The sequence below is a fragment of the Sciurus carolinensis genome, chromosome 5, assembly GCF_902686445.1.
Source record: "Sciurus carolinensis chromosome 5, mSciCar1.2, whole genome shotgun sequence".
NCBI lineage: Eukaryota > Metazoa > Chordata > Mammalia > Rodentia > Sciuridae > Sciurus > Sciurus carolinensis.
In genome coordinates, this window is record NC_062217.1 from 71,080,827 (window position 1) to 71,097,437 (window position 16,611).

Genomic DNA, 16,611 nt, shown 5'->3' on the forward strand with positions numbered 1-16,611 from the left:
AAACACAAGGGACTGGGTCCAGATGGAATATGGTCACAAAGTAGGCAGGGAGAGCTGCTGAGGTTGAAAAATCTGAAAAAGATGGCAAACTAGTCAATACTGAGTAAAGTGTGAACAGAGTACTGCATATGTTTTATCAAATAAGCTTATTTATAGAACACAATCTTAGACCAGAAAACTGTTTTAAGAAAAATTGCTTTTGCTATGCTTGAAAATATAACAGGTGAAGAGTTTCTGTCCAGAAAGGTTCATTAACCCTATTACAGTTCTATGACTTCCTGCCTAGTATATTACATAGGGTATTTGAAGGATGATCTGCTTTTCTTTCTTTCTTTCTTTTTTTGGTACTGGGAATTGAACTCTGATGTACTTGACCACTGAACCACATTCCCAGGCCTATTTTTTGTTTTATTTAGAGACAGGGTCTCACTGAGTTGCTTAGCACCTCATTTTTACTGAGGCTGGCTTTGAACTCCTGATCCTCCTGCCTCAGCTTCCTGAGCTGCTGGGATTACAGGTGTGTGCCACCGGGCCAGGCTCAAAGGATGATCTTTGTGCACGAGATGCTTCAGCCAAATGCCTGCCAGTCATTCCTTTCTGTGCTTTGTTGTAGTTTATTACTAAAATGTTAAGTTTGCTGTTTTTGAAATGCTAGGGATCATATGATTAAAGATTGATTCCTTATAAATAAAGTTCAAGTCCTTGTGAGTATACATTGTAGAACTTTGTGGCTTTTCCCCCTTTCATTACTAAACTTTACCCTGAGACTGCTCAACCTAGCCAAGTATCTCAATAGTTTCCTAATTCCCCCAACACCCATTACCTGGAGTTAATCAATTTGTTGGCAAAGTCAGTGTAGACAAGATGGTATTCCTCACAGTTCCCAAGTGTCATGAAGTCTCTTGTTTGTGTGGCATTCTCAAGGTTAGTTTCATTCCTGTGGACTGTGAGTTTAAGTCAAATATACTTACCTCATTCTCTCCTCATTTTCCTTTGGGCTCTTACCTTTTGTGTTTCTTAGTTAAGTCACCACCCTGAGTGTGTAGTACTGCTCGCTGTTCTCTGATCACATTTTATATTTCTCTACCTACGCACTTTCTTTCTCATGCCACTTTTGACATCTCTATTCCCTGAAATGCTATTTGCTCTTTAAAATGGAGCTCCATTGGCCTCTTGGAGTCTACCAGCCACAAAACCAACAAAACAATAATAATTTTGTCTTTGGCTTGGACATTTTTATGAAATGTATTAGAACACTCTATAAAATAATTATCTGAGTTATATTTTAAGTTCTTTTAAGACAAAGATTATTTTAAACTTCTCATAAATGCTTAATCAAATGTCATTAAATTTGTCAATTATTTCTATGTTGACAAATTAATTTCTGTATTTCCAACAGTGGGAATTTAAAATAAAATCAATTTGAAACGCTTGTGAAATAAATATCATCTGACTTAGGATAGATTGTAAGTCAATCATTTGGCAATTTCACAACTCAAATGGAAGACAAGTAAAAGAAAGAAAAGATCTACCTAAAACCATTACTAGTCTATAGAAAGCCTGGTGCAGTGGCACACCCCTGTATCTCAGTCACTCAAGAGGCTGAGACAGGAGGATGGAAGGTTCCAGGGCAGCCTTAGTGAGAACCTATCTCAAAATAAAAAATAAAAATGGCTAAGGATGTAGTTCAGTGGTAAAGCACTCCCAGGAGGTTCAATCCCCAGTGCCACAAAAAAAAAAAAAAAAAAAAAAAAAAAACCACTAATGATTATTTATAAAAAATTTGAAAGCTACTAATTAAGAAGATAGCAGTTGACTGATTTCCGAAGTGTCTTCCTGTCTTTGCTATGTCTACTTATGAAAAGATTACACACACACACCCCATGAACCATGCAGTATTTAAGATTTCAGCACAGTGTTTCATTATTACTCTTATTTTCCCTAATAGTTATGAGAATCATGATTGGGCCAGGTTAATAATTTCTTTCCAAAAAGCTTAAATGGATTTTAAGACTTTGAAGCTGTTCAAACTTTGTTTCTCAAATAATACCTTACACAAATGTTAGACTTTATCACTGTATAAAAATGTACAGTGGTTTTATTGACATGTACATTCCAATATGTTTACAGCTGCAAGATAATGAGGCACACTCAGTATTGCACTTCATTAAAATTTCAGGCTCAAACTTAACCTAGAAGTTTAAATGAAACTGCATTTGTAATTTAGTAATTCTTATACAGGACAAACATTGATATCTTTATATACAGTGTGATACTTATTACATTTATATGCCGTCCTAACACAATTTTTTTTTTTTTTTAAATAACAGTCTAGGAAATAAACCAGAATATTCCTCTTTTTATCCCCACCCGTGATGCAATTGTACAGGATTACAAAAAGGCAGTATACAATAAACAATGATTATTTTTCTTTTTTGCTTGAAAGCCAGCATCATTCTTAGTCCATGGGTATGGCAATTCTTTTATATCAATTATCTATAAATGTCCAATGCTTCACAGGCCAAAGACGGTAATGGCCACATGCAAACACCTCACAAATTTGATGTCTTGGTTCAAAAGAAGATAAACCAAAATAATGGGGAAAGTTTCCATAGCAAGAATTATGTACATGGTATTTGGCATCCTTCTTGCACTGTGAATAGTTCATTTTCATGGATGTAAAAATGGTCCCATCCTTATCCTGAGCAAAGTTTAAACTTCACTGCATCCTCTTGATGGATGAAGGCAACTTTTCTTTCTGTAGATAAAGGATCTGAGTGTTCTAAAAAGTGTGAGCATTTCTGCACACTCCACACCCCAGAGCAAACTCTTCCCCAGTGGGTGGATGAACAACATGGAGTGGACATTCAGTTCCTTCTAACTGTTTGCCTTTGGGACCTGTACCAATTTTGAAGGAGACAGAGGAATTTAATGTTTTTAAAACACATACACACAAACTTCATATAAATAGGAATCACTGGTAAGTTATTCAATGAAATAACATGACCATGGTTGTAAAATACAAAATTAGAATTTTTATTTTTCTTCTAATCACAAAATAAAAATATTCACCATAAAAACTTCAACATAACAAATACAAATAACAAAGAAAGTGACATGGTTCCTTTCCTACAACATCTTGCCTTGATAGAACCATTATGAGTTTACAGGTCTTTTTCTATTAATAGATGACTCAGATAATGTCATTTTAAATCTGCAATGTGCAAAAATGGTCACAAAAATCCCTCAATTTAATCTGGCAGAAAATTATTCTGGATGAGAAAATATGGAGGATTTTTGTACAAGATATTTGTCTATAAGCAAACATCCTAAATATAAACAAGTCATGTTGCTATCCCCTACCCTCACAGAAGAGAAAGTGCACACTTGTAAGTGGGAAGACTATTAATGTTATTTTCAAAAAGTATCTGAAGGCAGAACAGTAGGAAAGTTAAAATTAATCAACTAAAATATGAACACTAAAATAACAAATTATAATAATCTGTAAAAAACACTTAAGATTAAAAAAAAAAACCCTTTTTACTCTTCTGTTTTTTAAAAGAAATTTGTTATGCTAATGTGTTTCATGTCATGTGTTTCACATCATTTAAAAAGAACTTTAGCTTCTTCACAAACAAGGAGGAGCATCACCATGCTGCTGGGAACACAGACTGTGCTTACTCTCCAGTGTAGACTCCCCGCTGAACCAGAGACAGGGGACGGTACCACACATGATTTTTCTACAGCTAGTTTGTTCAAAACAATAAACATAAACTCTGAATTTGCTTGAGAGAACTATATCATGAGTTTGAGTTTATTCAGATCAATGGGGAATGAGATTTCATTCAATTTACCTCTTCTAGGTTTAAAAGATTCTCTACTGTGAAAAGAAAGAAACAATAAGAGGTAAAAGGCTAGTGTTTATGAGGCTCTTAACTTGGCACAGTATAAAGCATACAATTAATATTAGCTGTTATTACTATTACTGAACAATAACAAACTGAGGTCTGTTCCAGGTATATGAAAAGTAAGTTCCATATAAGAGTAACACCAAGGAATGGGGTAGGTAGCAAAGTGAAGACAGCTAATGTCAAGAGAGAGAAGTCAACTGCTGGTCTGAGCTAACACGTAAGAGTAGCAGTTGAGCTGATTCAAACAAGTGCAGGCACAGACCTGGGATGGGTAAATGTGGGAGACCCCAGGACTGGCTAGCAGTTAATTATGCCTATGTTAATTATAAAGCAGAATACATCTTCTGTCCCAAATTGCAATGTGCACTGGTGTCTCCCCCATGAGTGGGTAGGGAAGTGTGCAGGAGGGGTACACCCTGTGGCAGATCTAGTTTCAGGTAGCATTGTGGTGGCTCATGCAAATGGCAGTGCTTGAGTTTCTTCAGGGAAAAAAGAAGGGTGCATTCACTCTGCAAACACTGACAGAATCCTTAATGCGTGAATGGTGTTTGGGATGTTGGATGAACAGTACATGACCCCTGTCTTCAGGAAATTCATAATTGAACACAGTGATAAGAAATAATAATAGTAAAAGTAAAGACAAAACAAAAGCACCTGCAAACACTTGAGTGATTACTACTGAGACACTGTAATAGTCTATGAATTCTCTACTAGTCATAAAAATCCAAATCTCTTATCCCCATTTTTCAGATAAATACATTGAAGCAAAATGAACTTATTTTTTTCTAATTATTAGATCCCTTATCTTTTTTTAACACATTTTTTTTTTTAGTTGTCAGTGGTTCTTTTATTTCGTTTATTTATATGCAGTGCTGAGGATTGAACTCAGGGCCTCACACATGCCAGGCAAGTGCTCTAGCACCAAATCACAATTACAGCCCTAGATCGCTCATCTTTAAAATAAAATTCATTTGGAAAAATAAGAGACCCAGAATAGCCAAAGCAATCCTTAGTAAGAAGAGTGAAGCAGGAGGCATCACACTACCAGACCTTAAATAGACATGTAGACCAATGGTGCAAAATAGAAGACACAGAGATTAAACCTACATAAATAGTTATCTCACAGTTATACACTGGAGAAAAGATAGACTACTCAACAAATGGTGCTGGGAAAATGGGAAATCTATATGTAACAAAACAAAATTAAACCTCTATCTCTCACCGTGCACAAAAATCAACTCAAAGTGGATCAAAGATTTAGGCACTAGAACAGAGACCCTGTGCCTAACAAGAAAAAGTAGGCCCAAATCTTCATCATGTCAGCTATGGACCTGACGTCCTTAACAAGATTCCTAAAGCACAAGAATAAAATTAAGAATCAATAAATGGGATGGATTCAAACTAAAGAAACTTCTTCTCAGCAAAGGAAACAACAGCGTGAAGAGACAGCCTATAAAATGGGAGAAAATCTTTACCACAACAACCTCTGATGGAGCACTAATCTCCAGGTATATATCCTGGAGAACCCAAAAACTTAACACCAAAAAAACCAAATAACCCCATCAATAAATGGGCTAAGCAATTTAACAGACAATTCACAGAAGAAGAAATACAGTCAATCAACAAACAGGAAAAAATATTCATCATCTCTTGCAGTTAGAGAAACGCAAATCAAAACTATTCTAAGATTTCATCTCATTCCAGTCAGAATGGCAATTATCAAGAATACAAGTAATAATAAGTGTTGGTGAGGATGTGGGGAAAAAGGTACACTCATACATTGCTGGTGGGAATGCAGATTGGTGCAACCACTTTGGAAAGCAGTATGGAGATTCCTAAGAAAACTTGGAATGAACCACCATTTGACCCAGCTATCCGACTCCTTGATTTATACCCAAAGGACTTAAAATCAGCATAGTACAGTGATGCAGCCACATCAATGTTTGTGGCAGCTCAATTCACAATAGCTGAACTATGGAACCAACCTACATGCCCTTCAACAGATGAATGGATAAAGAAAATGTGGTACATATACACAATGGAATATTACTCAGCCTTATGAAAATATGGCATTTGCAGGTAAATGGATGGAACTAGAAAATATCATACTAAGTGAAATAAGTCAGTCCCCAAAAAACAAAGGCTGAATATGTTCTCTGATAAGCAGATGCTGATCCATAGTGGGGGGTGGGTTGGGAAGAATTAAGGAAATTTGAATTTTGCAGAGGGGAATGAGGGGAGGAGTGGGGGGTTGGAGATGGGAAGGAGAGTAGAATGAAACAGACATTATTACCCTATATACATGTATGGAAAAAAATTTAAAAATAAATAAAAGATAAATAAGATAGGCACAGCAATATCTAACTTACAGGGTGCTATGGAGATTAAGTATTCTGGCACCAAAAAGGCAATTAATAAATATTTTAGAGTAATGAATAGATAGAGGGATTGTGTCATGATTTTCATTCTTCTTGAGGTCCCAAAATTCATACATTGAAACTTAATTACCAATGTGATGGTGTTAGGAGATAGGGCTTTGGGATTTGGTCATGAGTATAGACCCCATGGGATTAGTGTCCTTATAAATGCAACCTAATAGACTCCTAACTCTTTCTACCATATGATCATATACCAAGAAGGTGCTGTGTGTGAACCCTGGTCAGACATTAAATCTGAAAATACCTTGGTATTAGACTTCTTAGCCTCAAGAACTGTTAGAAATACATTTCTGTTGTTAATAACTATCCAGTTTATGGCATTTTGTTATAGCAGCCTGAATGGACTGAAAAGATTATTTATTCCAATTTCTTCCTTTTTAAAAAAATTTTTTTTAGTTGTAGGTAGACACCTTTATTTTTATTTATTTATTTTTATGTGGTGCTGAGGATTGAACCCAGTGCCTCACACGTGCTATGCAAGTGCTCTACCACTGAGCCATAACCCCAGCCCCTACTCCAATTTCTTAATCTCTACTCTTGTCCTCATCCATACATTAAATCAAGATTAGAATTGATATAGATGAAGGTGGTTAAGAGAATGTTCTTCTTGTCCTTGTCCTTCTAAGTAAACTTCCCTATTGATATCACTGTAGGCTCTCCTTTAATTCTGTTCATTCTTTAAATGACTGGATGAATTAGGGGCACCTGTGAGGCCAGAACAAATATTCATCTAGGTGTATGACCAGAGACCAATTAACTACCTCCCCAGGCCTCAATTTCCCATTTGTGACCATGGAGAAAATACCATCTACTTCATAGACTGAAAGTGAAAAATGTATGTGGAAATGCCCTGGATCACTGTTAGCTCCTTCCATCAGCCTTCTCCCTAACTCCTTTGCTGCCTCACTCCTGTCATTTACCCTGTTAAAGGACACACAGTCCTTTATGCTGGCTGACTTGATCATGCGACTGTAGAAGGGGAAGCCTTGTCTTTGCCAGACTCCTCTTTTTTCAGTTTCTACCCTACCACTGTGTTCTGTGGAATACCCTATTCATTGCTAACTTACTATTTTAAGGATTTATGTTTTAACAGAAGAAACTTTAAGTAAAATTTGCTTTTTCCTGATGACACTGCTTGCCTTTAAACGTTCTCAGCTGGAAAGTGGTTTTCCAAACTCCTTGGTGTCATAAGGCCAGGAAGTATGACAAGCTTTCTCCTGGCTCCCATTTATTTCCAGATCATGACCTACTACTTTCATTGACTACTCCCTGCTCCAGCCTTCCTTTGGAGCTAAAATCACCTAAAATATTGTCTGCTTTTCAATCCCTTCATTTGCTGACCTTAGCTCACCACCCTCTCTCCTAACCTTGGCTCCCATCTCTATTCTGGTCATTACCCTAAAACACTGGCCTCACATCATTCTGAAATCACTTCTTTCAAACTCTGCCACTTCTACTTAAGAAGGAAAAAAAAAAGGTCTTTGAGGAAGAACAGTATAACAATTTTTATTTGCTACAGCAAATGGCAAAAAGTAGCTATACTTTTAAAAGCCCTATTTATCTTTATTTTAAAATAGATAATATATTCATACGACTTAAAAATCAAAATGTTAAAGAAAACCAAAATATTAAAAAATTATTCGTAATTAGAAGTCACCTCCCTGTTCCTGTCTCCATCATCACTTTACCTTGTTTTCATCAATAGTTAATCAATATTATTGGTTTCTTATGAATCTCCCAGTGTTTCTTTATGCAACTATAAATAAATACATATACTCATTTCTGCTTTCTTACAAAAGTAGCAGACTGTATATTGATCTGTAATTCATCTTTTTTCATTTATACTATCTGCTAGAGATCTTTCCACATCAGCACAAAGAAACTTCATTCTTTTTAAAATGATGTACAGTATTTAGTATTAACTGTTCCTTTAATGGATACTAGTATTGTTTATAGATTTTTATTGTTAAAAGCAATGCTATAATCAATAACCTTCTACATTTGCCTCTTATTATTTTCTTCACATGCACAGGTATATCAGAATTGGGATTGCTGAAGAGTAAAAACACTGGTAGATCTGAGGGGCACTATCAAACTACTTTTCATGGGGGCCTATGATTTGCATTCTGACAAGCCATGGATGGGATGATGTGCTTCCCAGTTCTATCACCAGCATAAACTGTGTTGTATGTATATTTCTGATTCAAAATTCTTTTCTTGGTTCCATTTACCTCTCCTTTCATTTCTCTCGCTTCTAGGAAGCCTGGTATTTCGGACTCATTGTGATTACCAGCCTCCCTCCCTCTTTCAGTTTTTTTCAGACTCTTTTTGGTTTCAGTGCTTTCCTTTCCTCTGCCTGATTATTCCACAGATAATCATTATTCTGTATTATTGTGGCTTCTTTTATTCCTTTGGCTTTTGATGCCCACCAGGGTAAGCATCCCCAATTCCCAGCCATTCTAAATCAAATCACTTGTCCAATTTATGGTACTGGTTCCAAGCTTTAAAAAGAAAAAAAAAAAAAAAATCACAAAATCCTTTTATGTGGTTCCATCATGAATTTAGAATATCAAACTTCACGTAGCTCTTTAAGACTGAATGGCAATCTTTTATTTATTTATTTATTTGTTAATTACTGGGGATTGACCTCAGGGGTACTCAATCAGTCCTATTTTATATTTTATTTAGAGTCTGTGTCTCACTGAGTTGCTTAGCACCTGGTTGTTGTTGAGGCTGGCTTTGAACCTCTCCATCCTCCTGACTCAGCGTCCTGAGTCACTGGGATTATAGGTATGCACCACCACGCCTGGCAGCAATCTTTTTACTAATGCTTAGTAGACGTCATTCTCAATCCCCAGAGATCTCCTCACTCCTTACTTCTGATGAGGACCTTGTCTTTTCTACTTTACTCACGAAGTCCTAACCTTACAAAGTTGAGGTATTTATTCCATTCCACACTTTAGGCTTATCTGAATCGAGTTTCTATCACTCGAGATACAGTACCCATATAATCTTTATATAACACTAAATTATGAGCCAGGCAGGAGGACTGTGAGTTCAAAGCCAGCTTCAGTAACTTAGTGAGGCTCTAAGCAACTCAGTGAGACCCTGTCTCTAAATAAAATATAAAAAAGGGCTGGAGATGTGGCTCAGTGGTTGAGTGCCCCTGGGTTCAATCCCTGGTTTCTAAATAAATAAATAAATAAATAAATAAATAAATAAATAAATAAGAAAAGAAAAGAAAACAAAGCTAGATTATGTAGATTATAATTGTGATTTTAAAACACTGAAAGTAAAAAACAAAAACAAAAACTGAAAGCATACCTGCAGGACAGTGTGGTAGTTCTTCCTTAGGAATGCTAGTCATTCTTTGAAAATCATCATGACAAGCATTACAGAAATGTGTTGTTCCAAAACAGAAGAAGACAGCCACTGAACAGCAGTAGCGACATTTATATTCCAAAAAGTCTGTGCCATGTTTGGGACACATCTATAGTAAAAGAAAAGACAGCAGAATAGTACAGAGTGACACTACTTCAACTATACTTAAGATAGTCATAGTAAATTCATTAACTCATATTTTGAGAGTATATATAGCTTTGAAAACTGAGTAAAATCAATGATATAAGTATTAAAAATTCATGAATAAATATGTGGCTTTGCCCAAAAGATATGGAAAAAGCCCCAGGTTCTAATTCCATCTCCAGCACAACATATGAGAGTCCATATTTAAACTACTTTATTTCCTTGTGAATGTTTACTGGTATGTCAAATTGAAAAATTAATAATACTTCATTTATTGTCCAATGTCACATATGTACTGTGCAGATTTTACTAACAGGGGAAAACCTAAAAGTTTGCAGGTTTAAGAAAATGAAATATATAAATTTATTCCTTATTTAAATATGGTGATCATTTCATGGAAAACAAATTACAAAATGAAAATACCACCCAAAATAAATGCTATAAATAAAACATTTTAGAAAATCACACAATGCTATATAAACATCAGAAAACACTGGTGGAAAATCCTGGTTTACTGATTACATTATTTAAAAAATGGAATTTTGAAACTTTCCCAAGCTGTCCTTTCTAATTAAATATTCTGCCCACCTGAGCCCTGGACACATCAGAACAGGCACCACAGATGAGTTCTCTGGGATCATAATCATCCCCTTGTCCAGCTTCAGCATCACAGCGAGCTTCACCACCAAAATATGCCTATGGAGAGACCATATTTAGATACAGCAGGAAAAAAGAAAATGCTGGCCTGGGAGATCCAGTATTGCATTGTCATAGGCATGAAGCAAAAGTCAGATCAAGAAGTCTTAGAAATAATATTGCCTGTGTTAACCAGTTCTTTGCAATGTCAAGTATGCTTGTGCTCACACTGCTGATTATGGAGGGTGAGGTCAGGGTAAGAAGTCAAGTTATTCCAATTCTGGATTCATGCTTTCATGAGTGGAGAGTTCAACTATTGTACTGTCAAAGCAAAATGATAAGAGAATACAAAATATTCCAAATGAATATTGAGAACAACATATTAAGAAGTAAACAGAAACTCTTTTTCAGGGCAAAGTTTGGGTGATATTTCTCATTTTGAAACATTTAATGACATATTCCCTTCTCCTTTAAAAAAATGCTTAGCAATTCCTAAATTAAAATACTATAGAACAGAAATATGCCTAACATAAATATTAGTACAAAGTTGTAATTCCAAGCCTAATGGGAAAGAAAAACAATCAATTTTAAGCATCTTCTTATCATGCATTTTTTAAAAGGCAAGGAAAATTTAGTAATTGCACTCACAATACTCTTCATACTTATAGAGTCTTAACATTATCTAGTATAGACACATAAATAAATGAAATTATCATGATGGTGATTTATTTGTATTTGCTCTAGACACAAAATAAATGAGGTCAAGAAATTGGGACATGCACATCATGCATGAACATCTTGTCCCATAGTCAAAAAGCTAACTCAAAATTGGGAATAAACAAGCTGATTCAATATAAATCTATTATCTGTACTAGAAAAACAGGTCAAAAGACAAGCTTCATTGATGCAGAGGTTATAAGTGGTCATCTACGAGCTAAATCTAGCCTTAGAAATATTTAATTTTATCTTGGGCCTGTTGCTGATTTCAACTACTTCACTTCTGTATCTTCTGCTTGGCTTCTTAAACATTTGATTACTACCCCTGTATTCATTTATGTTGTTTAGCATGTTAAAAACAGGAATAATATTTTAGTTTCATGAATGTACACTGTTGATATTTCCTTGGGTTGTGTATATTTGTCTGCCATTCTGGCTATCATCTATCCATTTAGCCTTCCATCATTATCTGTATATTCTTTTTGTTATACTCTAAGACTATGCGTTTTGTTACACTGCAAGACTACATGCATTTCTCATTCACTTATTTTCTAATTTACTTAACATTTAACAAATGCTAGTACTGGAGACAGGGAAATGGAAGAATGTAGTCTTTATTTTCATGGAATTTATCAAGTTGGTCAGAGAGACAAGTTAATCAGTAATGGTATTGCAAATTGAGTGCTATGATAGATGTAGTCAAGATAACAAAACTGTATGGTAGGGGTGATGTGGGAAAATATGGGTACATTACAGAGGTGAAACCTGAGCTGAATCGTGAACTAGAAAAAGACAGATTTGGCTATACCTTTCAGCAGGTGTGTTTGGGGGTGGGGGTGGCAGGTGAGGGTAAATACACAGAAGGTAGAAAAGAACATTCCATGAAGAGAAACAGTCTGGGCAACGGCATGGAGGTGTCGATAAATGAGAGAACATGGCTACAATTGGGGAAATCCAGTTTAATTTTTCAGTATAATGTAGAATGAAGTGTAAATGGTAATACAATGGGAGATGAAACTTCCATTCATATGCTTGAGGAGACAGACAGGGCTAACGATTATTAAGCAGAAGAATGCTCCAGTTAGATATGAGATCTAGAAATACTGACATACTAGTATCATTGTAAGTAGAAGGGATCATATGGGAAGCTCAGGGATTCCACATAAAAGCTCAGTAAGAAGGCTACTATAATCACCAAAGTAAATGATTAGAGTTGTTGAAGATGTAACAGAAAGAAAGGAAAAAAAAGAAGACAACAGAGGTTTGGAGACAGAATTGAAAGGACTTTGCAATTAAAGTAGACTGGGAAAGTCAAGGCTGATGAACATAATATGACAGTAAACTTTCAAGTACCTGTGAGAAATCCAAACCACTGGTAGGCATTTGGATATTTGTACCTAAATCTCATTTTGGAAGGTCATAATGGTATAGGTGGTAGTAAATGCATGGAAACCAAAGGTCACCAGAGATAAAGAGCTATCACTAGGCAAGATCTCTGGGAAAACAAGTATAAATGAAAAGGAACCTGATGATGAACCTTAGCCACAAAGGAAGGAGGCCATCAAATGGGAGTGTTGTCCTGGAAGCCAAGGAAGTAAGATTTTTTTTTCTTTCCCTTGGTACTGGGATTGAATCTAGGGTTTCATGCATACTAGGCAAGTGCTCCACCACTGAGCTACATCCCCAGCCCAGGAAGTAAGAGGGAGTGGTTAAGAGTAAAGTAAGAGAAGTTTATTCAAGAATCAATTGAAGGAAGTTATTACTGATGGGAAGTATTTTTTGTATAGGAATATACATGTTTTGTAAAAAGTATGTTTAGGTTAAAAAAAGACAAAACCTAAAGCAAATTAAGTAAATAAGTTCAACTTGAAACAATGAATTAGGCATTCTCATTTTTAAGTTCAAGTATAAAACATAAGAAATCACTATACAATTCAACTTCTTAATGATGTATGTAATTTCTAGCTTTCAAACTTCTTAGTATAATTTATAATTTACCTTTCTGCATTTGTAGCAGACATAATATGCATATCTATTCATGGCATAGCCAGCTGGATCATTGTAAAATCTCACACCAGGAGTTGTGATAGCTTCACTCTTATGTAGACCTTCATATTCCAATCTCATTAAGGCTTTTCTTCTGACATCCTCATATAGTTCTTTTATTGGATCAAGCAGGTCTTTTAATACTATATGATTAATTTTATTCTGAAATAAAAAGATGCATATTCTTTAAAAGCATAATTAACTAATTAATCAAACAAATATTTAGCATGAGCACCCAAGTGCCAAGTACTATATCAGGAGATAGTCAGTAAACATGTTTTAAATAAAACGTTATTTAAAAATAATACTGGAAAGTCTTCTTAAGCCTAAATTTTCCCAAGAGAAAGGAAAATAGGGGCAATTAGGAATGACAGCATGAAAATTTTATTTTTTCTTCATATTTCCTGAGTGCAAAATATATTTCCTGATGGCTTAGGTGTTGTGGGAATAATAGTTACCTGGCTGCAACAAATAGGATACGCTCCCTCTGTTTGTGGGAAGTATGTGTGTATTTTGATTCCTGGAAGATATGGGTAGAATGCCATGTAATGGAAATGAGCAGGTAGTATTTTCCCTGTATTTATTTCTAAGTGCCTAAATGTGATCTCCCCCCTGCCCTGTGGCACCATATGAGAAGGAAAACAAAATAGTAATCTTTTTGATTATTCCTCAGCCTAACTAAGCAATGACTGTGCTGCATCTTTTCATGCTAAGCCCTTTGCACCAGTCTGCAAATATGAAGATAAGAAGACAGGGAGAACTAAACAGAACAAAAACAAGTGATGAATTAATAAGGCATTAATAAGGCACTGTCACATTCTTTAACAAAAGCATATTATTAATCATTATTAGCTTGCCAAAACAACTTCCTACTTTTCTTCCTACTTTTGTAGAAATGTGTCAAAATGCCAAGATTTTTTTCCCCCTCATTTTAATTAGCTCTAGAAGAATCTGCTCTAATGGCACTAACAACCAAGATTTCACTCTCTAATGGCAAGTGTCAGTACCTCCAAGTACCAGAGAGTTCTTTTTGTTTTTGGTGATGTCATGTGATATAATTCTCAGGGGTCTGAAAGTAGTGATGCATCATTAACATAGAATGTTGTTTAACTATTTTCATGCAATGTTGAACTTGAAAAGCTTTTAATTGACAATAACTGTTTTGAACTGCTTTATAGCAGATAGAGACCATATTTTATTCTCAGGAACTCCTTGGATGAGGAGTGCAAACTGATTGTAAACAGCAAACAGAGAAGGACACCAAGAAATAGTGATGCTCATTTATTTTGGAAGGTGAAAAGAAATATAAAGTAGTAAGTTCAGATTCTTTCCATACCTTGCAAATGGGACAGGATATAAATCCAAATGTTATCCTTGGACCAAGCCACCTGTTTTCCAAAACTCGTCGACAGCACTGTAAGTGGAAAACGTGACTACAGTCCAGCTTAAATAAAGAAACAAAAAGATGTAAGCAAATGCAACAATGATACATTTGAATTTAATAAGATTATTAAATGTAAGATGTTACTTAAAGCAGGTAGAATAAAAATCAAGAAATTTAGTATAATGAAATTTTAGCACTTCTTTATTATTCATGGGATGTTATTAATGAAACCTTTAGCTTCTACTAATGTTTATATATGTATATATATATATATATATATATATTTAAATTTTTTTTTGTAGTTGTAGATGGACAGCATTTCACTTACATAAAATAAGCCATGTTAGGGAGAAAGAAGAAGAAACTACTGTTGTTAAGATTGTAGATATTGTCCCTATAATCCCAACTACTTGGGAGGCTGAGGCAGGAAGAAGGCAAGTTTGAGGCTAATCTTAGACATTTAGCAAGACTGTTTAAAATAAAAGCAAATAAAAATAAAAAAAAGAAGGTCTGAGAGTATAACTCAGTGGGAAAGTGACCACGGGTACAATCCCCAGTGCCAAAAAAAGAAGTAAATATATAGTCTTTCAGGTTATTTTTGGAGAATATTCACTATCTTGGAATCAATGACAAGGACTGAAAATGCTTATGAACAGCTAGCAAAAAGTCAAAAAAATTATTTAGCAAACACAGTAGTAACTTCTATCATATATGAAAGCATGTATCAATATGTACAGATCAATGAAATAACACTATAAAATGATTCTTGATTTCAGAAATTAAGACTGGTGGCTTGATAATCTAATCGCTTCCTCTCTTCTGAATATTTTATATGCACTATCAAGTATAAGTCTGCACAATCATAAAGCTAGGCACACGAAACATGAAGAACATGAAGAGGCAGAATTTGCTCAATATATTAAAAGGACTTTTTGCCCAGTCATAAAAGACTCCAATCATCTTTTTATTTGACAATTATATTTACATTTCCCCATGTGAATGTCTAGATACATTTAAAAGCTGAGGCAACCTGAATGGCTGGTGCTGCCGAGAGTGCTTCAGTGAAACATATCATGCACATGTCATCAGCATCCTGCTTCAGGGTTGTGGCGTTCTTGTCACAGCCATGCAGACAGGGCAAACAGTGTTCTTCATTTTTAACACCTCCACATGGATGGCCACAAGGATGTGTCTTACTACAGGCTATCTTAGCATATTCCTATTAAAGATGAATTGTAATGGTAAACAAATATCAAAAAGGACACATATCCTAGTAATTACACATGATATTAATTTTCCAAAATTACTTTCCTACAGAAAATACCTATCACAGCAAAGTAACAATAGTTTCATTTTTTTGAATACACATTAGGATTTTTAAGAGTCTGCTTTACTTTCAATGTGATTTTTAAAAATTTCATTCCGCATAATAGAAATGCTGTTTAAAAAGTGAACTACAATTTTAATCTGTTCATCATGCATAGGCATGAAATAAAAAGTTCCCAATGTATAAACTCCCAATCACCATACAGCTTGTCAAAATAGAGGTTAAAAACAAACAAAAGCAAAACAGGTATCTCTTACTATATCAACATTATCCAAATTCTTCTTCTATGAATTGAGGAACTGAAAATATGTGAATTTGGAAAGTATGGAATATGTATATACGTGTTCAAGACTCAAGAACTCTCAATACTAGGAATTTATTTTAGGGAAGGAAATGAATAAAGGTTCTGGAACTGAAGTCCACAGATATTTTAATGGCTTCTAGCTCAAAATTAAACATTAAGTAGATATGGTCATGGTAGTTGAGAAACACACATAAGAATCTGGTTTGGGCTTGAGAGACCTATTTGATCCATTCTCCAGCTTTGACATAGCATTTAATGCTCGTCAAAAAACCCTGAACTCTGTCTGAGTTATAACTCTTATTTATACAAAGTAGAGGTGCCAT

General features: G+C 35.1%; 1 protein-coding gene across 1 annotated transcript in view; it reads right to left on the bottom strand.

The window, feature by feature from the left end:
• Window positions 1-2,267: 2,267 nt before the first annotated feature.
• Window positions 2,268-16,611, bottom strand: part of Mycbp2 (MYC binding protein 2) — a 269,456-nt gene continuing 255,112 nt past the window's right edge. The window contains 6 exon segments of the mRNA XM_047552904.1: window positions 2,268-2,898; window positions 9,674-9,839; window positions 10,463-10,570; window positions 13,226-13,435; window positions 14,610-14,717; window positions 15,688-15,876. Coding sequence (XP_047408860.1) covers window positions 2,783-2,898; window positions 9,674-9,839; window positions 10,463-10,570; window positions 13,226-13,435; window positions 14,610-14,717; window positions 15,688-15,876 — 897 coding nt within the window. The 3' untranslated portion in view covers window positions 2,268-2,782.